General features: G+C 40.8%; 1 protein-coding gene across 1 annotated transcript; it reads left to right on the top strand.

Annotated features, from left to right (window-relative positions):
- The first annotated feature begins 1,754 nt into the window (after window positions 1-1,754).
- LOC137281241 (monocarboxylate transporter 13-like) lies at window positions 1,755-14,312 on the top strand. Its single transcript, XM_067812385.1, has 4 exons — window positions 1,755-2,509; window positions 9,060-9,203; window positions 10,595-11,329; window positions 12,697-14,312. The coding sequence occupies exons 1-4, from the start codon at window positions 2,305-2,307 to the stop codon at window positions 12,954-12,956; spliced, it is 1,344 nt and encodes a 447-aa protein (XP_067668486.1). The 5' UTR covers window positions 1,755-2,304; the 3' UTR covers window positions 12,957-14,312.
- The last annotated feature ends 11,020 nt before the right edge of the window (window positions 14,313-25,332 follow it).

Raw genomic sequence — 25,332 nt, 5'->3', positions numbered from 1 at the left:
AATAAAATAAAATGAAATAAAACAATAACTTTAAACTATATTAAAGCACCAGTGTTTCATTGAAATGTCATTGGCGGACCTATCACAGTGTTTACAATGTCTGTGTGGCTTGTGCTGCCAGTAGTTATACACATTATAATTCACTAACTATTTACTGTATATCATATAACTCAGTATATATGTATACTTGAACGCTTCCACAGCAATGACACATGTAATTAGCTGAATAGATATTGCACGGACCTTGTACAGCTATGATTGTTCATAATGTTGGTGGAACAGACTCCCTGATGGAGGGGAGAGAGCTAGTGATTAAAACCCACCGGAACAGGTTGTGTATTTGACGGGTAGTCAAACTGGGAGTAGTCGTAATGGGAATGACCCCAATTAAGTCTTGGATACAAATGTTTGTTTGTTAAATTATGGACGATGGATGTCCTGAACTAGTTACCACCATCGGAAATATGAGATTACACTCGTGACAATGAATGACCATAGACACTGAATCTGTCAAACCATTTGTTTGGTCGTATTATCAGAGACCACATCGGTGTATGGTCTCTGATATTATATATGCATTCGTCTGTCTGTCTGTCTGTGTGTCTGTGTGTGTGTGTGTGTGTGTGTGTGTGGAGGAGGGTGGGGGCTAAGGGATGGAGGAGAAGGTTTGATGACACAGATTCACAGTAATAACAGTCCACCGAAATCGATATTATAGCCGTGACCCAAGCATGAGTCGAAGATATATGTGCTCGAATGCTGTACACAGCTTTCAGCATCAGGCACTCGTTCATGTGTGCGACAGTAAACATGTAGCTGATAGTTGCAACGTTTGCAGAAAAACACCTCTAAGCGTATACAGCTCATTAACTGCCGGTAAAAGAATCCTCACTGCACTTACGCAAAACCTGGAACATTAACAGAAGCTCCCTCTTGGTAAAGACAGACAACTCTCCCTCTTAGATTATTGGATACCACTAATTATCACTGCTAGTATGATGTCTACACTCACCACAGTATTGCTTGGAATTCACACTTCGCCACATTGGTAACATATTCTTTCAAAACATTCCTCTTTGTTCTAATTATTTCTTCGTCCTTCATACTGCTTAAAAAGTAACCTGATTTCTATGCATTACTGTCATTTTATTAATTTTCTTGGCACTTGAACCATTTTTCTCAAATATATACTAAGTATTTGATTTTATAGAGTTAATCTTTTTCTCTTACCTATTTATAAATCTTCTATTGTTGTCTTGTAGTGTCGATTGTTTTTAAAATATTTCTCGTAAGCTCAAATTTTGACTTCAATGTCAACATTTTAAAGTTCCTTCCCCTGATTTCACCTATTTTCTGGCATTTTGTTTCAATTTCTTATAAATTTCAATGATGTTGTTGACATTCCAAATATCTTGTCTAAATATCGGTTCGTTAATAGGTAATTCAATAATATTTTATAGAAAATATATTGTTACAATCTCGATATATATCAACTATGTGTGTGTGTGTGTGTGTGTGTGTGTGTGTGTGTTTGTGTGTGTGTGTGTGTGTTTGTGTGCGTGTTTGTGTGCGGGCATGAGCGGGCGTGTGCCTGACTGTGTGTGTGTGCGTGCGTGCGAAGTGGGTTATGGTATGAAGCTGTGCTTTTCAGGAGGACACCTCACCTGAACCTTTAGCTCTAAATTTAGCCTATTTTCCGTTATCGGGAAAACCCGTACAAGTGGAGCGTCAGCGGAAAACTAGGCCAGCTGTGCAAATCTGTTTTGGATGCATTGCGCACTAACGTCGACGACCCCTGCTAGTGGTTGCCCTGTACTTCACAACGTCATGGTCGACACTGCGGTCGTACTGTATGTGGCTGACTAATCTACCGTGTCTCCATTCATCAGCCTCGGACTTCGACGTGTCGGAACACATGCTAGATCAGACATTGTTCCACTTCACCGTGTACAGATATTTCTCTGGGCCGTGACGAAGGTCACGAGGGACCAGCATGGAAAAGACCGCCTTCAACATCACCAGGTCACGTGAAATACAGTCAATGGATCTGAATCCATTCGGCCAGAGCTCTTACATTGTGCAACATGACCCAATTTTCTTAGAGGTGTTGATCGTTTGCGATATGATAACAGTGAATCGGAGGTTATATTGTAGGCCGCGAAACGATGTCATTGACGACTAATAGCAGGCTGCATTCCCCTTGTGTTTGAAAACACCACGACATAACGACGTGACAGCGAGCGTGACAGGTGTGTGTACACCGCCACCAGCTCTCGGGTTGGCATTCGTATAACAAACGTAACAATGGCGTTCAAATATCGACCTGATCAAATCGACTGCGGCTGGGCGTGGGTAATAGTAGCAGCCTCCTTTTTCGCCCACTTCATCTGCTTTGGCATCTCATGGACTACGGGGATATATCACGTGATCTTCCTGGAAGAATTTCAAGCCTCGCAAGCAGTCACAGCATGGGCGTGTTCGCTTATGCCTGCGTCGATGTTTGCAGCAGGTGGGTAAAGCAAAACCAGAACACTTGTTATTACTGATGTAATTAACTTTTTGTAACTGGCATAATCATTAGTATCAATGTCAACATTCGTCAACATTGTGAGTCATGCACTGCCAACACATTTGTTCTTGGTATCGTTCATTTTCTTTTTCAACAGAATGACTGATATGATTTTGCATCTCGACATGTACATCATAACACCCAAACACCGTACGTTTAACATACCATATCTTACCCCCAACTTCCCATCCCCAAACCGTTAAAACCCTACAACCCAACATATATACAAACACTACTCCTACATGAAAGCCATGCATATTCCAATATAAGTGCAAAGATACTAGTCGGCTTTCTCAGCGTGAGTTTACCTGTCCTCGTACCTTTGAAAAGTCTGTGATCGGATTTGTATCGATCTCGCGAAAACAGGAATTAAAAGCAAAATACCTGGATATGTAATCTCACATGCAACCTGACGTGAACGTTCACTTATGGAAACAAAGAATGTCAGATAACCAATTAAACCGTCAGGTAGAGATAATGTGCAGCTCATGAGCCGAAGCTAATTATTTTGAATTACGGAAAGTTTTGTAGATATTCTCCTACTTCTTTACTTTGGCAAACAATCTGATGTGGAAAACGTTTAAAATTTCACCCGGATCTGTTTGTGACCAGGCCTAGATTTTTCGAAGCTCTCTCAGCGCTATGATAGTCGTAACTTAATGGTAATGCAAGGCACTTACGACTATCTTAGCGCTAAGAGAATTTCGAAATTCATGTTTACAATGTATACCCCACAACTATTCATTATTTCGCGCGTTCCTGGATGGACCTACCTACATATATATATATGCCTACCTACCTACCTACCTACCTACCTACCTATATGGCTGTCTACCTTCCTATGTACCTACCTACCTACCTCACTCACTCACTTGGCGGATGTGTCACGGATGGTTCAGTTCCTTACATGGCTACTCTTCATGAGGTCAGTCTGTACTAACCCATAGTTGCACTGATAGTAGACATCATTGAATACCACTGCAAACCCAAGTGTCCATTTGACATTCATTTGTTCTACTAACACAGACATTAGCGCGACTGTCCCCTAGCGCGACTGAGATCGGCCCAAAACTTCAGTAGCCCTGAAAAATATTTCCATTCAAAATGAAAACCAGGGGGAAATTTGGACTTCAATGCTGAGGAAGTCGTAAATGAAGGGAACATAACGTGGTTCCGTTGTATTGTGGTTCTCATCAGTTGCATCACTACGACAGCCCAATATACGTGACGTTTAGTCATGGCGATCCATCATGGCAGTATGGAAATGCAGACTCGTTAACTTACTCGCGGAAATGTGCTTATATTTCAGTGGCATCAGTATGATGATTATCGGAAAAGTTGCAGGGTGTGAATTAAACCTGCACCTGAATATGTTAGTTAAAAACGCGTCATGCATTGACTTGTAATGATATGATTCCAGAAGATGACCCACTGGCCTTGCTCCAACTGTACGTGAATGATAAGCCCATAGATGTATATTAAGTCTATCCTTCAAAGTTGCAAGTCGAGATATGCGGAGAGTACACCTCTCTCATTCATAATTTTGTGCTTAAAAAGTATCATTTTAAATATTGATGTAAAAAACTATATTAATATTCCAGTCCTATCACGTCGAAGACACCAGGAATGGGCTTCTTGAATTGTACCCATGTGGGGAAACGAACCCGGGTCTTCGGCATGACGAGCTAACGCTTTCACCACTAGACTACCCCTCTGCCCAATTTATCTTAGAGGTTTGTGCAAGTCGAATGAAGGCTTCAGTGATATCATACTCTTTGTGCTCTGAATCATGTAACACTGTTGATTTAAACGTGTTACAACGGGCATGTTTATGTTTAGCAAACGTTGTTGAGAGTCAAAAGTTTGTGCCGGGTCTGTAAATATGCACACAATTTTTTTTGCAAGCACTGAATAGTTAGACTAGTTAGACTGCTTATAAACCTACAGGGGACAATGACCCATTGAACAAATCGATCTTGTTTTTGGGACTGTTCAAATAGTCTACCTGGGCAATGACGTTGCTACTGACGTGTATAAGAAGAACTGCACAACAGCCCCGTGTGAATGAGTTTAATGTCACATTTAGCAACATTCCAGCAATATCAGAAAGAGTGACACCAGAAATGTGCTTCACACATTGTACCCATATGGGGAATAAAACCCAGGCCTTTAGCGTGACACTTTAACCACTTGGCCTCCCCACAGCCCCGACAGGCTGTTGTAACATTTCTCTTTTCTCAACATCTCAAGCTGTTCGGTTGGCTGTGGGTCTGATCTGCAGACTTGGTGTTATGTGGGGTGAGCCTCAGGTGACCGATAGTCGCTGTGGTGATGTAGAACGTTCGTTATCGGAAGGGCATGTCAGCCGTTACTTGTTTTGTGAGTTGATATGTCATTGCGGTTTACTACACTTGTGTATACGATATTACACGATATGACCATTATGACAGCGTCACGATGTCAGTATAGATAAACAGCATTATGCATTGTGAAAGTACCACGATAGTAATATCACTTTACCACACCGACGGTTTTGCAACACCATTACGATGCAACATCAACGTCATTACAACGTCACCATGAGGCAACATCAACACCATTACATCACCACAATGACGCATCACCAGCATTATTACACTACTACTACATGTTACACTAACAATACCTTCACAAAGACGTCATGCCGCAACATCTACACCATTGCAACACTACCAGAAGGCAACATCAACACCATTTCAACACTATCAGAAGGCAACATCAACACCTTTTCACACACCATTTCAACACCACCAGAAGGCAACATCAACACCATTTCAACACCACCAGAAGGCAACATCAACACCATTTCAACACCATCAGAAGGCAACATCAACACCATTTCAACACCATCAGAAGGCAACATCAACACCATTTCAACACCACCAGAAGGCAACATCAACACCATTTCAACACCACCAGAAGGCAACATCAACACCATTTCAACACTATCAGAAGGCAACATCAACACCATTTCAACACCACCAGAAGGCAACATCAACACCATTTCAACACCACCAGAAGGCAACATCAACACCATTTCAACACCATCAGAAGGCAACATCAACACCATTTCAACACCATCAGAAGGCAACATCAACACCATTTCAACACCACCAGAAGGCAACATCAACACCATTTCAACACCACCAGAAGGCAACATCAACACCATTTCAACACCATCAGAAGGCAACATCAACACCATTTCAACACCACCAGAAGGCAACATCAACACCATTTCAAAAATACGAAAGTACAGCAAACAAAATAACATCAATAGTCTATCAATAACTCGAAAGCAACACAATTTAAAGCCACAATGGCCACGTAACACCAAACTTGGACCATTATAGCACCACATCCGCACCAGTATGACAACGCATTTGGAACATGAAAGCGCTACACTGGAAAACATCACAACACTACATTGGCACTTTAACACTACTCAGCACTATGATAACACTACACTGGAACCATTTCAACTCTACACTGGCACAACTACAGCACCACATTCACATGATTGTAACACCACACATAAATACACACACACACACACACACTCCATGATATCCTGACTATTCTGCTTCTGTAATGCACACTGCCTAACGTCATTATTCACAAACAGAACATATATTTTCCATCAAATAAAAAGTTGAAACAAGCAATATATCATCAGCTTCAGTCTTGCGAGAACGTCGAGAAATCACTTAGAATATTAATTTTGGCACTCATCTTGCATCATTTGTCAGCATTTGTTTCTTTTAAAACGAAAATCCCACACATGCATGACATACACCAATCATCTTTCAAAAGCGACGGTTGTAAGGAAGTGCAAATGGTGATGCACTATCAAAACATTCAATATTATCATATCAACATTGATTGACTCCGATAGATCTCCTAAATAGTTTTAATCGTAAATAGAACAACCTGACGTTCCCCTACTTTGTTTGAAGAGTATACATTGATATCACATGATTCTCTCAATTACTGCACACACTGACTCAACTCGCTAATTCTATGTTGAGTAACATTCACACTCGAATGCACACTGTCAGTATTACTGTCCTTGTTCACGGACTGGCTATCCCCTTTTATGACCTCGACCAGCACACAAGAATGGGCCAAGTCACTGCATTGATAATCTGTACACGACTGAATTGGGTTCCCTCTGTCTCACACCTTGAACACGACCTTGTTACCCTGCAACACGACTGTATAGGTATCAGTGAGGCTCACAGGTCTGTACGTAAATATTAGCATACAAGTTTGGAGATCGCTGAGCTTGCTACAGCTGACTGGGCGCTTATAATACATGCGGGTGTATCGTCTTAGATTATAACAGTCTCAGTTGGGATCCAGCACATTTCAAAAACATATTAAACCTCGGTTATATGTTGTTTGCTCGTTAAATACTGCGTAGTCTAGCATAGTCAGAAGGCCACATTCACACGAATTTAGGTCATCCAGTCTGCGTCGTGCACTCCGGAAACCCACGAGTACAGCGTGACCTACCTGCTGCTGACATTGATATACTGAGTAGTTTCATATAGTGTTTCCTGTAGGATGGAACATCCTGGAGCTGCGATGTAGTTAGTCAATTGTATTTAGTCACTTTGAATAGCAAATAACGGAAAATATAATTTGATTGTGTATCAGGTTTGGGGCAGGTGTGCAGCTCCATTGCCACTTGAAATGCTTTTGTGTAGGTTCATAACATTTTTCATTTGCAAATACTCCTAAAGGTTGCCATGACAACTATCAGCAATGATTGGATATTTTTATGTTTATTAAGTTGTCCGTGGCCAGATACCCTGAGTGCAGATGCTAATATCCCCATATGAAACAGCGATACACACCGCGTTGTCATAAATAATATATATATTGTATGTTGCGTAAAATTCACTCTCGAGTACACAGTATTACTGTTTTGTTACTTGCCCTTGTCCGGACTATCTATCCCCTTTCTTGACCTCGACCAGACCACTAGAATGGATCTATCTATCTGTCTGTCTGTCTATATATATATATATATATATATATATATATATATATATATATATATATATATATATATATATATATATATATATATATATATATATATATATATATATATATATATATATATATGTAGAGAGAGAGACATACACACACACACACACACACACACATATATATATATATATATATATATATATATATATATATGGTATCACAGACTACCGATGCGAGTCAACAGTGCATCATCGTGTATGTATCTATCTATAGCAATACACTGCACGCTGTACAGATCATCTGCACCTGTTGTCAGCAGGATCCGAAATCACTTAACGTTGAACTCCAGCAGTGAGTCGACACAGAGAAACATGTCTGTGTGTTTGACAGAATCACTCCTTGACACTGTCAGGTGACTTGCTGCTATAAGAACACATTCATTTCACTAAAAACACTGCTTTGGTGTTTTTATAAGGATTGCACCGTTGACCATCCATCTTCGATTCACTTGACCACTTATCTTCACAGATAATAATACCTCATTTTCATGCTCTCTGCTTATCCATAACAAATGGCGATGCTGTTATGACCCCATGTGTTCTCGACTGTACGTGACGGAATCACTGTTCAGACAGTGTCACCTTTATCTTCAGTTTCTTGTGGTCATTAAATACCGCCTGTCTGAAACCAGTAATGTCGACTTCCTGTAACGGAGCTGCGTTTATCACGGCACACGGTGACACAGGTGGTCCGAAAGTCGAATGCGTGGAACCCTTCGACGAATTTGCTGAGTCTCCTGTAGCAATTTATCCATGGTAGAAACTATAAACTATCGATGCATCGAAAGTATGTGTGACTATCGATAATTAGTAATTAACTTCAGTTAAAAAAATACAGGTAGTACCAGATTCCTTCATTTTGATTTTGTGTTATCAGACACTGTTACCTCTTAAACAAACTTCATCTTGGTTTCAGGTTACTTGTTAGTTCTTAAAAGAGGCTGAAACTACTTTTGCTTGTTTTATTTTACATTAACAATACATTCATTTGGGAAATTATTTCAAATGAGACAATTCAAGGAGTGAAAATACTGCTGCAATAGTACCACAATAGTTGGTCACAACAGACTATCGCTATTTCAATAGTATGTTACAATATACTGCAATAGTTGTTTCACTTTCTATACCGAACCCGAACAACCTACTTGACGTGCCTAATGGCATTGTTTTAAGTATTATTTATGTAGTTAGATGTTCATAACGAAATAGCAGACTTACCTGATTGTTTCAGACTTTGCATCAGAAAGAGACAAGACAAGAGATCTCCCGGAAAATGACTGTTATCGTGAAAATTTTTAATTTGAGAACTAAATGTATATATTAATGTTTGGTTCTCTGTCGAAAGTATTTGTCTAGATGGATGAAACCCACTTGGATTATTAACTCCTTTGTTACAGGTCCTATCGCTAGTTTACTCCTCAACAAACTCGGGTGTCGTGTAACCATGGTTGTAGGAGGTCTGACGTCATCAAGCGGACTCATACTGAGTTACTTTGCCCCAAACATCATAGTCTTGTACTTAACCTTCGGGGTCATTTCTGGTATGTATGTGTTAATAAGTCAAGTCCAGAAAATGACAAAATAGTATATTCCACTCCTCCATTGCGCAAACCATTGAGAGTGGTTTTCCGCATCTTTTAGCAATATTACAGCAAATATCACGGGTGGGGACACCAGAAACAAGCTTCACTCACTGCACCCACTTGGGGAATCGAGCCCTGGTCTGCGGCATGATGAGCGAGTTACTGGAAGATCCAAGATCTAGTTCTACCTCCATAATTTATTGAAGCTTTTTAATGGGAAATAGCCCCCCACGCCCTCCCTTCTAGTCTCCGAAACACTCAATCATTGTACGAGCGGAGGAGGTGATCAGGGCATCCTTTTTCCTTTCAACTCGTATTCTTTAACATTCCACTCAGGCTACCTTAGTGACTTACGATCACCTTAGTGCTTTCTGAAAGGAGGCCATACTCATGGGTTTGTTCTGTTCCTGTACCCTCGCAGGATAAATGCTTGGTCTTGGTCTGCGAGTAGAGTCTCGTCTCCGCACTGGTACAACCAATATTATACACCCAGCAAAACGATTCAACTGATACAATGGTACTAGTATTGACCAACATCACCTTCCTGTAACTTGTTTCCCCACTATCATTATCAGTGACTCTGTCTGCTTGAATAGCCAACCAGACTACAGGCTGATGGAATCAATGGCCACACGCAGGACTTATACACGAGTTCCCTGCTCGTTTATCAATACCACTGTCATCAACAATATCATTCTCACCGAAGACGATATTTGGGCAGATTTCGCGTTTATTGCCTATATTTTGTCAAGGTGTATCAAACATGGCTAGGTTATTCTGTTTGACCTGAAGGGTCCTGATCATCACTTATCTTACACACCCTGTCTTATGTTGCTTATCCAAACGTATCTTGCTGAAATATGTTCATCTTGCTCAACAGAGCTAGATTACTTGTGTACCAAGATTCCCAAGATTTTGACATCATGCAGCCAGGCAATAAGTAGTACGGAATTAAAAGTACAAACGGTTTTAGGAAATGGGAGTGCACTGTGTACACTTGATGTTAACCTATATGTAACCTACTGAATCTGTTCCAGTCCCTCAAATGATGAACCTTATGATTCCATAAAACTAACCAATATCATAATATAAATGTAAAGGGAATCATAGGAGGATCAAGGAAAATTAATATTTTATGGAATGTAAAGGACTCTTGCATTTAACCTTTCATGGTGTATCATGAACACAATTTACACGAATGCGGGAGAGTCACTGGAAACTTTAAGACGGGTTACTGTTTTCAACATTTGTTCATTAAACCCACCGACACTCACCATCTGTAAAGCATGTTCCGTTTCTTATCTTAATGACATGTCGACACTTCTTTTAACTGTTCAGTTTGTGTATAGGTGTCGGGTTCGGCATCGCTCATCTCGCCGCTATCTCCTCCGTTACCTACTACTTTGAACGACGTCGCAACATGGCAACGGGGATGGCCGTCATGGGCGTTGGCGTTGGCACGATAGCGTTCCCTCCTCTCATCCGCATCCTGGTCGAGGACTTCACATGGAAGGGTTCTATGCTAATACTCGCAGGCTTGTGTCTCAACCTCTGCGTCTGCGCAGGGCTCATCCGACCAATCAAAAGACCGGAACTGCGTTCGGTGTCCCGAAATGTGATGGACACAAGTATCTTCAGGAAGCCATGCTACTGGATGGCGTGTCTGAATAGCTTCTTGGTATGTGTGGGTTTATCTATCACATATATCCACATAGCAGCTTATGCCGAGAACTGTGGACTTGGAACAGAGAAGAGCACATTGTTGATATCAGGGATAGGCTTTGCTAACGTGTTTGGTCGCCTCGCCATGGGGCTTCTCGCTCAGCACCCTAAAATGAACCTTATACTTTTGTATCTAGTATCCTTTATCATAGCCGGTGTTGCTGTTACATTGACTCCCATAGCCAAGACGTGGGACGGATTGATAGCGATAGCTGCCGTGTTCGGGTGCTTCACTGCCGGGATAGGTACCCTATTTGCGCCTATATTAGCTCGGATCTTAGGGCTGAGGCGGTTTGCTACAGGATATGGATGTCTGGCGCTTATCAACGGGTTTGGACAGATGATCGGTGGTCCAATAGCTGGTGAGTGCAATACGGAAGTTAGATTATGAGAAACATTTAATTAGAATATCAATGCAGGCAACCATTAGAAGGACCTACAGAGGAGGCTAAGAAATGTGTCACTGGAGATAATTTCAATAATGAAATTATGTGATATGTGATGAAATTGCGTCACAGTGTGTTAAATGTCACCGTGACGTCATAATGACATTTTATCTTTACCTGTCACTGACGTTGTTTGGCTGTACACCTTAGTCAGGACACCCTTTTTCAAGACCGGCAAACGGTTAATGGTAATTAAAGTGTTTTCCCCCAATGATTATTGAAACAAGTAGGTAATGATTTTGAAATCGTTCTCAAGCGTGACCCTTTGAAAACATCCGTTTGAAATTTTCTATGTATAAGGACCTGACTATACAATAGCGAACGTGAGCCTAACTATATTCTCGATATCCGAATTTTGTGTAGTTACCATTTTATTGTTAGCAAGCCATATGCAAAATTTCACATATGTGGGTGATGTGGTTTACGAGATATTAGTCATCACGACACATCTGACTGTAACATTTGTAAGATGATTGCAGATAGTGAAAGCGATATGTCATTTGGTACCTCCTGGATAATGGTATATCATCAGATAATGTCACAGAAATATGTTCAGAATGGCATTGAATGTATTCCCGTCACTACCAATAGCCAAAGATTTGGATTGCTTGAACTAGATGAAGACAGGGCCTGCTGTTTACGGCCATTCCAACTTTGATCTTTCACAAACATTGCGTCCAGATATTCAAGCTATCATCACGTATGAATTGTGTAAACATTAGAATCAGGTATGTTCTCATGATGAAGTCATCTGGAAATGTTGGGTAGTGCCTTCAAAACAAACTCTTTCAGTGAACATGAAGGAGGGAGTCAATATAACAAGCGCTTGTAGTTTCAAACTGCTTGTTATGAACTTTAATATACACCTTTCATTTTTTTTTCACTTCTGCCAACGTCAAACACACAAATCGTTTCTTGCATATTTTATGTCCTGAAGTTTATGATGCACATATTGCAGATTTTTCGGTTTGGGGAGGTTCCAAGATAAAATGGGGATAGCAAACCAATTTGCTGGACGTTTACCGATATGTAGAAAATAGAAGCATAAAAACAGTTTCATTTATGTCATTGTCATGGCGAGGCTCACCACATGTTGACATCCACTCGTTAAAGCAATGACGAAGGGTTTGCCAAGGATGACAATCGAAGCCTGGGATCTCGGTTTTCATTGTGAATGCGAACGTCTGCACCGCTTATTTATCAGTTTCCTAGGTAAAGGGAGCAGCTGACTGCGACGTTAAACAAACAAAATACACAAACAAACAAACAATGTTGTGTTCCAGGTCTCCTTCATGACGTGACTGGAAACTACCTGGCTTCCTTCCTCACCGGGGGCATTACCCTCATTCTCAGCTCATTCTTTATGATCGTCCCATTGAGATACAAAGACGTTGCCCTCAACACCGGTGTCTCTATAAGGGTCAGCTGCAGACCAACCAGCGCAGCAGCATCACCACTCACTGCCCCCGTCGTCACTGACATTGATGACGAGGACGACGGATACACTAGGAAGGAAAATGACGAAACTGCATCGACTGTCTGAAAGGGACACTATTTGTTGCCAATGTTGATCAGTTGGATAGTTGGAAGTGCGTCTGAGTGCGTGTCTGCCTGTCTGTTTCTGTGTGTGAGGCAGAGAACGTGTCTGAATGTGTGTATGTGTGTGGCTGTGCGTGAAAGTATGATTTGGGTTTTCTCCTCTCCGACTTCAAATAATCCATCAGGACTTCCTTTCCGTGACAAGAATATCTCAAACAATCTGTAGACGCACAATTAATACGACAGCTTAGAATATAAGAGTCCAACTCACGACCTGCTCAGTGAACCACTGAGCTATATGAAATATGTGATATGGCCTTATAAGCAATTTCTCACTGTCTGCGGCCTTAAGTTTGTGATAACAATTACATTCAGTCACTGCCAAAAACCACTGTACAAAACATGCCATTCCGGTTATATCGGTCGTTGTCAGATGGAAGGATGAATGACTCCCCTTAATGCAAATGGTTCCTTATTGATTTATAACATTGTCTCAAATTTAAACTGTGCCAAGCTGTTACAATCTGTGTCAACATTATCATTTTCATACATTTATTTTGTCACTCCTTAATGTATGCACTTATAATATAAACACATATTTAAAAAAAACTCGCAAGATATAGACATAGTTTTGGGAGTCTCCCTCTTCTGTCAGTGTCTAAGTATAGAGGTGAAGATCACTTTTTACTACTGTTAAACGTATTACTTGGCATGAATTGATCTCCTACACGTCTCAGTTTTATCTTCAAGGAGGTAGCATATGTTGCATGCTTTGGGACGTCTTCATAAAGTGGCTTTAATACGAAGGAATTATCTACTTTCACTGCAGAAGCTACCATTGTCATTGCTCTGTCCACTTGCATTTAGTTTCACGTTTCCTTTCGCCTATGAAATGGTATATATGTTCCCTCGGTGAGTGAATAACATTTTACGCCGCTCTATACGGTATCGGTGGCATATCAGGGCAGTGTACACATGACACAGGCTTCAAACTTTGTCCCAAAGCGAAAAATTGAATCCGCTCCCCACTTGCTTAAAGCGATCCTAGCGACACACCAGCCTGTAGTCTGTTCTGATTAGTGCGAGTTGTGAGCACGGTAGTGTTTGGACGCTTTGTGCGAGTGGGCACAGCTATCGAACCGACGCCTGAAAACATTAACTTAAAAGTATGAGCGTGCGACAGGTTTTCATGCAGTTGGAAACTACCTGGTATCCAGTTTATAAAAGGTAGTGGGAGAAAAGTATGACACGATATTTTACTCTTGTAAGTATGAAATATCATATATTATTTTCTTACGTTTCTACATGACACTCTTCTCTTGTTCCTTTTCAAACAATGACAATAAACAAAAAAAATCTTGCCCGTGTTTTTTTTTTTCACACCATGGAGTGTAACTTGTGGAGTGACTTGCAATAGTCCGTAATCATCTCGTCATCTTTAACAAGACTAACACAGTGTAAATGAAACAAGCCTTCTGATGGAGAAGGGGCTGAAACAAAGGGGCCTTCTTTCGCACTAACGCCTCATGATGCCAAGGTGATGTGCAATGATATGAAACGAGAGTTCAAATACCGCCGCTACATACAGTAACATGAAACAGTTACTCCCTGATCCGTTAACCAAACACGCGAGTCACAGACAGTGCGATATATACATTTACAATGCTTCCACAATATGCACTGTATTTGTATCAGGCAGGTGTGCCTGATATTTGACGATGCGGTACAACGGACACACGGAAACAAGAGATACTCAGAGAGAAACCCACATTCACACACAACACAGACAAACGCACGGACTTACACAAACACACGCGTACGGAAACACGCATACAAGCTCAAACACCTGTGGACGCAAAGACACACAACAACGCGGACAAACATAGAGCAGCTCACACGCAAAAGCACAACCACACAGCTAAACACAAATTAAAATAAGACACACCAGCATATGCACACACAAGCTCGTGAGCTCGCTTGCACGCATGCACACTTGCACGCACGCACGTACACACATACACACATGTACATACACGATGTGCGTCTCTGCAAAACATAATGGTGAAAAAGAATCACAAGCCCACGCACACAAACTCACGTATATGTGCTTGTATGTATCTCCAAGTCTTTCACGCAGTTTTAAATCCTGTTATATCTGTTCCCATCAGCGAGCAAACCTTTTCAGGTGGGATTTGTTTGTGTGAAATACTGGACTTGCAAAGTCAATTTCCACAGACAATTTCCAATATTACCTTAAATTGAAATCAAACATGCATCGTAAAATCAGTTATCGAACTTTGAGTGTTTTCCATGAACTCTATAGAGAAAAAAAAACTAGCACGAAAAGTAATTGAAAATAATGGGCAGATTTCTGCGATTTCATTTGGCCTTGATTAAAAGTAACATGCGTCTTAGAGCACGGCGTGTCAGAGCAATGTTCTCCGTGTGCATGCACAACTGAGGAACGAATATTATTTTGACAATTTGATACATACATATAAACACCAGTCCGTAACTTATCTTCCTGTTGTAAACACGTTATATGCCACCGTTATTCTAGTCTTGTCACAGCTGTCGCATTTACCTAATTAAACACATACAAGCATGGGGAGATAGCATGATTACTGGGGTTGATTATTCACATATTCGCATTAGATACATACGCTAAACATGTAACTTAATTGGAAACAAATCAATGACTGCATCTTCCAGTTTACAACAGATGTTCAGTGTCCTGATAGAAGAGGTGAACATGCCACTATGCACATATCCACGTTCTGTGTAAACTATATGACGCAGGGTGTGGTGTCATCCCAGAGATGACATCCTTGCCTTGTCAGCATGCTGACGGGGTTGACCTCTTTGATCATGTAGGCGTCCGATTTCGGATCAGAAGGTCAGTCGTTCGAATCCCAGCACGGAACTCGGAAATTTTGTGGCCGCTACATTGGCGCCCAACGTTGGGCTCAGCACTTTCATATCAAATTTGAGCAATCTAAGCGTCAGTACCCGACTATGTGGCCCTGGACGTGCCTTCTGTTGACGGGGGAGTAGGTAGCAGGGTGTGGAGTCATCCCATAGGGGATATCCTTACCTTGTCATCAAGCTACATATATACCACACTGTCAGCGAACGTTACATATCGAAACATCTTCACAGGTCATTTTCATAAACATTTTCAGTGTTTAGTCACGCTGAGCAGCAACCAGTGTAATGGCAGACGGCTAAGGGTCTTATAGCATGGTTATCGTACGCAAAATACATCTCTCCGGAATGTTCATGTTTGCTGTGTTCGGTGACACTGTGATGCCGGACACGTAATTTCTTAGGCTAATATCACATGACACATTTCACACATTGCCTGTTGATCTATAAACAAGATCCAGATAGCATGAACCTGTATTTGTACCTGGACATTAAACGGGTGATCCATTAGTGAATATTTGGTGATAGTTGCAGCAACATTTTGTGACGATGACGTTTGATGCCGTGTATGTGTATGATCTATTATTCTGGTAAATCGAAATGTATACAACCCTGTCTATATTAGCCTGAGTATGTAATTAATTTGCTTATACCTATCTGTGAAATGAATTGAAATAAAAGGGTTTAGCTCAGACTATTGGTCAGCCAAGACGATCCTGGTTCGATTCCCCGCCTGGACACAACGTGTGGTGGATATTTCTGGTGTCCCCTGCCGTGATATTGCTGGGATATTGCTAAAGCGGCGAAAAACATGACTCTCTCAGTCACCCCTTGCGTCCCTATAACAAAATCACTGGACCCCCTACCCACCTTACCCCACTAAAATCATCACACCCTACCCAAACTGACCTCGCTATTACGCAGTCACAGGCGAAGAAGCTGTTGCAGATGTACGTTGTACATGATGTATGTTATAATGTTATAATTATCACGTGGATAAATAATTTATGACCACACGTGGGGTATGAGACGTCCGTTCCTTCAAGGGTCCGCAATTGCCCGCGCAGAGTTACCTCGCTTGGGCACACCATGCGTGTCGGCTGCTATTTTATTAATGTATTCCGAGAACAATAGACTGCATGTCACAAGTCACAAGGCATGCGACAAAAACTGTGACGTCATGGTGTCAGTCCAAGGCAGAGGCTGAGTGGACAATGTTGTGGAGTTAGAAGGGTTTGACAACAATGTATCGATAGACTGATGTTGTCTCTCAGTTACTGAGGAGTAGCTGTTCATTGAACATTTTGTAAATTTGATTGTCAGAGAGGGTCTGGAGGAGACGTTTCCGGGATCGGATGTAGCCCAATGTCGGCCATGTTTGTTTATGAACACTGTAGACGTTTGCGGTTTATTTGTGTGATTTGTTTTGTTGTTGTTAAGGTTATTTATTTTAGAAACAGTACTACAGTATGTATAATGCATTTTTATTGCAAAACAAGGTAAAATAAAAAGCGTATTCGTATTTAGGTTTTCTTTTCTAAATCTCGGAATGTGTGAGTACAGCACGTTTTTATTATCAATGAAACGGTAAAAGTTGTTAATGAACTTGGATCATTGAAGTAGTTCCGTCAGCCAGTCATGATATCTTCTCTGCTTAGCTTACAAATGAACACTGAGAATCACTGAAATTGCTCACTGTGCAAATATCCAAAATATATTACACGGGATCTCCTTGCCGGTACGGGTAATAACTTTATAATGAACGAATCAAAATCAACAAATACAGTGGTGTCTCCGTTTCATACGTGTTTTCTTTCAAACGGCAGCATGCAAAAATGTTTTAAAAGACTGGTCAAAACAGAGGGCTGGACGGCGTCCGTGGCTCTTGGGTCGAACCCTGTCTTTGTGCAGAAAGAGTGTTTTGAAGTAAACGAAGTAACCACGTGACTAGGGCCAGCCCGCTTTACTGTTGTGCAGTTTTAGGTTTTCTGATAATGATGCGGTGTGGTGTAATAAATGACGTCACGCACGAGGATTTTAGGGCGCCTCACTCAGTAATAGATTCCAGTCTAGAGTTTTGACGCAACCTCTAAATGTTCACATTCTGAGCTGCATGTGTTTTTTGTCCGCGAGGCTGTTCCTCTAACAGTCCTACTGGTATATCACCCTCGTATAACTCCGCGTGGAAAATTAGTTTGAAGTTATATTGTGACTCATCGGCATCATTTTGACCCAGACAGTCTCTGTAATCACTTGTCCTCCTCGTATCATGTCGAAGTTGATTTATTCATCTGTTTCACATAATACAAGATTGGTAACACCTGCCTGTCCAAAATATTAGTTTATGGTCAGAGCTCAACATTCGAAATGGAGAAAAAAAACCGCTCTGTCGTGCCTGAGACACTGGGGATCGAACTCCCGAACTCGTGCTTACGAAGTGATCTGTTAAAGTATTCATAGGGTTGAAGCAATAATTGTTGTCCTCACTCTGGACTGTTTAACGCTTCTCTAAGCTGGCACAGGCCGTGGAGTATGATAATCTCATCATTACATCACTATAAAAGAGTAACACAAAGAAACTCACAAAACACAGTGTTCACAAAGCAGACATTCTGGTTATTCAGGCACCGATTTCAACATGAGGAAATGACACAAATATATTGAGAAAAGATAACACTAAAATGGTTGGGAAGTTGAATTGGATACTTTGTGATACCCGATTTGATAAACAAAACAAAACAAAACAAAAAAAAGCAAAAATAAAAACAAAAACAAACAAAAAACAAAACAAAAAACAAACAAAAAATAAACAAAACAAAACAAAACACACAAGAAACCCCAATGCTTCAGCAGCAGATTTTAGAAGACATGAAGACACTGACGCACAAAAAAAACAACAGAAAACAAAAATGGAAACATAAAAGGCTGGGTAGCGCCTGTAGTACTGGGGATCGAACCCCATTCTCCTACGCAGAAAGAGTTTTCTCAATTGAAACGAAGTAACCACACGGCTGTGGCCAGCCCGCTGTAACCTGGATGAATAGTAGCATGTATAGTCACAGCGACGATAAGCTCGACACGCCTCAGTGAAATACTTGTGACTCATATGGATTGTAGGACGCTGCACTCAATTCGACTTGCAAATTAGGTGAGTGAGTGAGTTTAGCCGCAGTTATATGGTGGCGGTCTGTGAATATTCGAGTCTGGACCAGACAATGCAGTGATCAACAACATGAACATGGATACGCGAGTAGATATAAAATTCATTCTACAGCACAGACAATAGAAACTATGTCAAAACAATGCTAAAACAATGCGGTAATTAGCTAAAACAATAGCCCATGACCCATATCCCTCATCCCTCATCCCTCATTTCGTGCTCCAATTAGCAAAGACAATGAAACCAGTGACCGTAAATCCCCCATCCCTCATTTATCCCTCATCCCTCATCCCTCATCCCTCATTTGGCCCACATTTCATCCCAAAAATAGCTACACGTGACAGTCATTATCTAAACATATCAATTTCATTAAGCCTAGTGATACATAATATCACCATGGTGAAAAGAAGTTAATGACGTTTAAGGAGAAATTATCAATGGATGTTTCACGTCTATTCAAATAAGTTGTTTATACAGAACAGTCACGACAGGGTGGAATGACCGGTTGATACCCAGTGCACGGTGTACTCTGTAATATAGAACAACCATGAAAGGTGTCATGTGACTGGTTATCTTGGCGACGTCTCGACAGTGTCTTTATGATCTAGCGTTTTTTAATCAAGTCACATACAAACCCTAACCCATCGCGAACCCATTTCATGCGTTGTAATGAAACTTAATCAGCAGCAAGAGAAACGCTGTGTCATGCCCATGCACCACTTTTTCCGCCATTGCCCATTGTGTAAAAAAGTGCTGACAAGTAGGTTTGATTTGTAGGTCAAGATGGTTTGATCTGTAGGTCAAGATGGGTTTGCTTTAAATTACTGTTTATTTAACTGAGATGTGCAAGACCCTCCCTGCTATGTTTTCAAATTCAGTAGAATTAGTGATGAAAAGAAATTGTTAGCAGCAGACAGCTCGTTTTCCACATTTAAGAGTCTGCTAATTCGTTTACGTCTTAAAACGCACCACCGCTCGCAACAGCTTTAGTTGGAATATTTCACGTAATGCTTGTTCGCGTTTCATTTAATGCTCAAAGAACAGAGTACGAACTTAAAATTATAAAGAGTACTAACGCTTCTGATTCAATTACTTTGTAACACTTTACCGAATCTAAAATGTCTGTTATGTGATGTGTATCCTCAATGTTTCCACTCTTAATGAAATTCGTTATGATAATCATGCTGTAACAAGTGATAGATCGTTAGATAGAATCGTTAGAACGTACCTCGACTTTACACAAACGTGAGAGTGAATTCACTAGCAAAGTGGGAGAGATTTTGATGCAAACATTACATGTTAAACCATGTGATTAGTGTTCTGTTGAAAAGTTGCAGAACCTAACGCGCAGGTACTTTGTAACTTTGATCATCATCTATGTTACCACAATCACGTATTAACTATCATGTGATTACTTTATCTGATTGATAAGTGGTTTATAATTCTGTTCGTGCGATCGCCTTGATTAAAGACGGTATTCACAAAATGATACATGTTGATAGGTGTACTGATAATGACCTTGTATCCTATTGTAGGCGACTACGAATTTTATGAGAACCAGAAATTCACAAAAAGTGTTCTTACCTACATCATAGTGTTGGATAAATTATTACTAAGATGTGAGAAGTACAAGTTTTAAAATACGTTATTATCACTGCGCTGTTAGTATCATGATGGGTGGTAGATATTCTGCGAGGCAATCTAAATGGACACATGAATGGCGGTGCTTGCACAATGTTTCTCACCAACGGGAACACGTGCTTACCCGCTCACTGAGTTTGTTTAGTTAGTCTTGAATATATGCGTGAGGCGAGTTCATTCTAGTAAGCATATCGTCTTGAATGAAAAGCGGTGAAGGTAGACGACGGGTGATAGGTTAGGTTACACCTGTAGCTATGGCCTGACTTTAATCATATTGTTCGCTCGACAACCGGGTTCATTCCGGTTAAAGCGGCGAGCTGGTGATAGTGATCTGAAACGTTCCTCCGGCTTCGTTAGTTATGAATGAATTTACTCATATGTTCACCAAAACCAGCTTCTCACAATGCGGTGTCTAATAAATTTATATAGATTACTGTCTTGAGTAAGTCACATTTTTTGTCTTAAACAGTTTATATAATTGTGTGTGTAAAGTCTAATTATAGCAAGAAGGGTTTTTTTTCAAATTATTTGCAAATCCGATTTAGAACACACTGATATACAGTGCGACGTCACTACCACTCGTCCAATCACGCCCCTTCTCATGTAATGATGTAGTACTCCTACCGTAAAGTTACTTAACATTAATTCTGTTAAAAACCGTTACACACATGAGTTCTTCTTACAAATTTTATTATTTCAGAAGTGGTACGAGTCTGCACAACCACGTTGTCGCTGATTGTGCTGAATGTATGATTGTGCTGAGTGTATTCGCAATCGATGTGGCTGTCTTGATCCGTACCACCCGAGATGATAATATCCCTTGTAGTCTGTCTCACAGCCCCCGAACCATATTATTTCCCAAACACCATAGCCCTAGCTGCAGCGCTCAAGCCCTATAATCTCTGGTCTCCCTGATGCTCCTTTTGAATTTGAATGTGTTTGTGTGTTACTATCAAAATGATATGTATTCAGAAACTAAGCGTTAGTCTACATTTCCTGTTACTGTCAGAAGGTATCAAGGGATCCTCTTGATGCAGTGACACAGTGTCAGGCACGGGTCCCCTACGCTTTCCCCACAACACCAGCAAACAACGTCCTTGTAATAAGACACGTACCACACTGAACGCGGGGTGAGGTTTGGTCGTCAGGAATGAAAAGGAATTATTAATTTAATAAAACGAATAATTACTTTGAAAAGTCTTGTTCTTATTCTTTGTTGGACTTTCACCCATAGTCTAGCAGTGTCGACTTCTCACTCTGTGTGCGCGCATGTGGTTCGATGGCTTGTGTCTCTCTGTGTGTGTGTGTGTGTGTGTGTGTGTGCGCGCGCGCGCGTGAGTGTCCATGTGAATCCGCGCATATACAAGAATATCAGTCAAGACAACATCATGAGTGATGGTGAGCAGTATATATGAGCGACACACCCCTCTATCATTTCCAAAACACGTTGTATCAACGTCCCTGCATGTACCGAGCAACCACGTTGTACTGTTGAAAAACAGAAGCGAAGTAATCGTGACACTTTTTCAAAACGTGGCGACCCCAGTCGCATCCCTCTTCCGATACAAGACATGAGAAATAGCAAGCAACATAGCGCACTTACACGGTATAAAAAGGATAAGGTTATGCACGACCGGAAACACACTTCAACAGTCCGTCAAAGACTAGAGACAGTCAAGACTCGACTTCTTCAAGCGAACGTACAAGCAACAGAGAAGTGAGTAACAATCAGAATACTTAGTCTTTGGCCTTTTTTGTGCATCATTTTTTAAAACATTGTTCGAAACGTTTTATCATAACTTTAATTATTTCAGATAAACAAAGAAGTTGGCGCAGAAAAAAGCATGCAATAGTGAATCGTATTCAAATTTTATAGTAGGTGAATAACAACAAATAACAAAATGTCTGAGCAAACTACATGTCCTGTCTTCCAATGTGAAATTTGCAGACATTGTTTCAAACAGAAATGTCATTTGTTAAGACATCAGAGACATTGTGAACGAGTGGGCATATTGTTTACCTGCAACCATTGCCATCGATCGTTTAATCGGGAAGACAATTTAAAACGTCATGTCAAAAGTTGTTCCGAAAATGTTGTTTATTGTCGTCAATGTCCACATTGCTTTGAAAGGTTTAACAGCAAATTCGGTTATCAACGACATTCATGTAACTGTAAAACATCTCCTCCTGATGAACATGTTTGTCAAACGTATCATCAATCTTTCCCAACCTCTAAAGCATTAAGAATGCACACACATAAAACTGACCATGACATGTTGGGTGGTGGCAGAGGTAAACGTAGACAAAGGGCTAAAACGGCTACGCTATCTGTCCCTCCTCCTCCCCCACCTAACGCCCCTCCCGCCACCAATATCGCCTCACGTCCATGTTCAAGCCACTCCCTACAGGGAGATGTTAGAGACTATGACTTTGACGGACGGAATAGCACGGACCCACTGAATTTCATGATTAGTGAACAAAGTCAGGTTATTGATACAATTGAGGATGAAATTCGTGAGAAAAAAGCCGTAAAATGGGGGTTGTGTCTCCATATTAGAATGGCCAAACCTAGTCGGGAAGATGAGAGCACAAGTTACCATGAGGCTTATTTCAGAAGTGTCATGACTATAGCTACAGAGGGTAGTGACTTAAATGAACAGTATCTTGAAGCCGTACACAAGATGCTTCAGACGCTGGATGATTATGAGGGGGTTCATTCTGGTTTGAATATCTCCGCCGTCGTACTTTTGAAACTCACTGTGGTAAAGTTTGAACCTTTCAAAGGCGGTAGTTATATTCCACTACCTCAAACTCTTGTCAAGAAATCCAAAAGTATTATCAACATAAAAAATGGCGATAATCTTTGTTTTGCTTACAGCATTTTAGCAAAACTGTTTCCGGCTTCTCATAACAAAGAACGCGAGGGAAATTATCGTCCTTATTTAAACCGTTTGAATTTAGAAGGATTCACCTTTCCCATGACTTTAAAACAAATTCCTCGATTTGAAGTAGCCAATGAGTTGAGTATCAACGTGTATGGTTTTGAAGATAATACTTTGTATCCCATGTACATCAGTAATAGACTGGATGTGGATGAAAACAGAAAGATTGATTTGTTGTTGCTTTCACAAGAAAGTGAGATGGATGATTTTGAAGGCATCTTAGGGTTAGAAGAACATGAACGTATGGACGTAGACGTTAAACCAAATACACATTACTGTCTCATTACCAGTTTAAGTGGGTTAGTCAGAAACAAGCAACGTAATAACCGCAGTCAGTTCATCTGTCGCAAATGTCTTTGGTGTTATACATCACAACAATGTCTGGATAAGCATAAAGACTACTGTAATGACAAAGCACAAAGAGTCGTTATGCCTAGTCCAGAGGATGCGGTGTATCAGTTTGGATTACGTTCTCAAAGCAAAACAGAACGAGCCAAGTTTGTTATCGTGGCTGATTTTGAGTCCTTGCTCATTCCAGAAAGCAACCCGGATAGTTCACGAGTGAATAAACATGTACCTTGTGCTTATGCTTACAAAGTGGTGTGCACGGAGGAACGGTATTCGAAACCTGTACAAACCTATGTAGGAGAACAGGCAGCTGAGCATTTTATTGAAAGTATTTTAAGGGAATATGACAGCATCCAGACATTGTTGGATTCTATCAAACCCATGCAGCTCACTGTCCAAGATAAGATAACCATCGCCAATGCTACTCATTGTGGTTTGTGTAGTGAACTGTTAGGTACTGATCGAGTGTTAGACCACGATCACCTGACAGGACGTTTTCGACAAGTTTTGCATAATCGATGTAACCTGAATTTTCAGTTACGCAAGAAAGTGGTTGTCATGCTTCATAACTCTGAACGTTATGATTCTCACTTGATACTGGAAGTAGCACAACACTTTGGTGACAGAGACATTACAGTCATCCCTCACAACTCAGAACAGTTTCTATCGTTTACAGTAGATAACAATTTGGTCTTTTTGGATAGTTACAAATTTCTGCAAAGTTCCTTAGATGCACTGACACAAAACCAACTGAACAAAGGCGTGGATTCATTTGTCTATTTGAAAGAACACTTCCCCCATCATGGAAACATGTTAACAAGGAAACTTCCCTTTCCTTATGAATACATGGATGGCTGGGGAAAACTGAATGAGACTTGTTTACCTTCTCAAGCATCCTTCTTCAGTTCTTTGTCTGATGAAAATATTAGTCAGGAAGACTATACATTTTTCCATGAATTATGGAAGGAGTTTGACTGTGAAACCATGAGCGATTTTGTCCGGCTGTATGTGAGTGTTGATGTGCTGCTATTAACCGACATCATAGAGACCTTCAGAACTGGGTGTTTGACAGACTATGGTCTTGACATTTGTCATTATTACTCCATGCCAGGTTTTTGTCTGGATGCTGCTATGAAAATCACAGATGCCAAACTTGATCTGTTCACTGATGTCGACACTTACAATTTCATTGAAAATTCCATTCGTGGCGGGGTGTCTATGATTAGCAAGAAATATGCAGTTGCTAACAATTATCACCTATCGGGTTTTGATCCACTGAAAGACACCTCCTTTCTTCTCTACTTTGATGTTAACTCTCTGTATGCAACAGTCATGCTACAACCGCTCCCCATTGGAAACTATCG

This window comes from Haliotis asinina, chromosome 4, assembly GCF_037392515.1.
Source record: "Haliotis asinina isolate JCU_RB_2024 chromosome 4, JCU_Hal_asi_v2, whole genome shotgun sequence".
Lineage (NCBI taxonomy): Eukaryota > Metazoa > Mollusca > Gastropoda > Lepetellida > Haliotidae > Haliotis > Haliotis asinina.
Note: the sequence above shows the minus strand (reverse complement) of the source record. Positions and strands in the feature narration are given on the sequence as shown.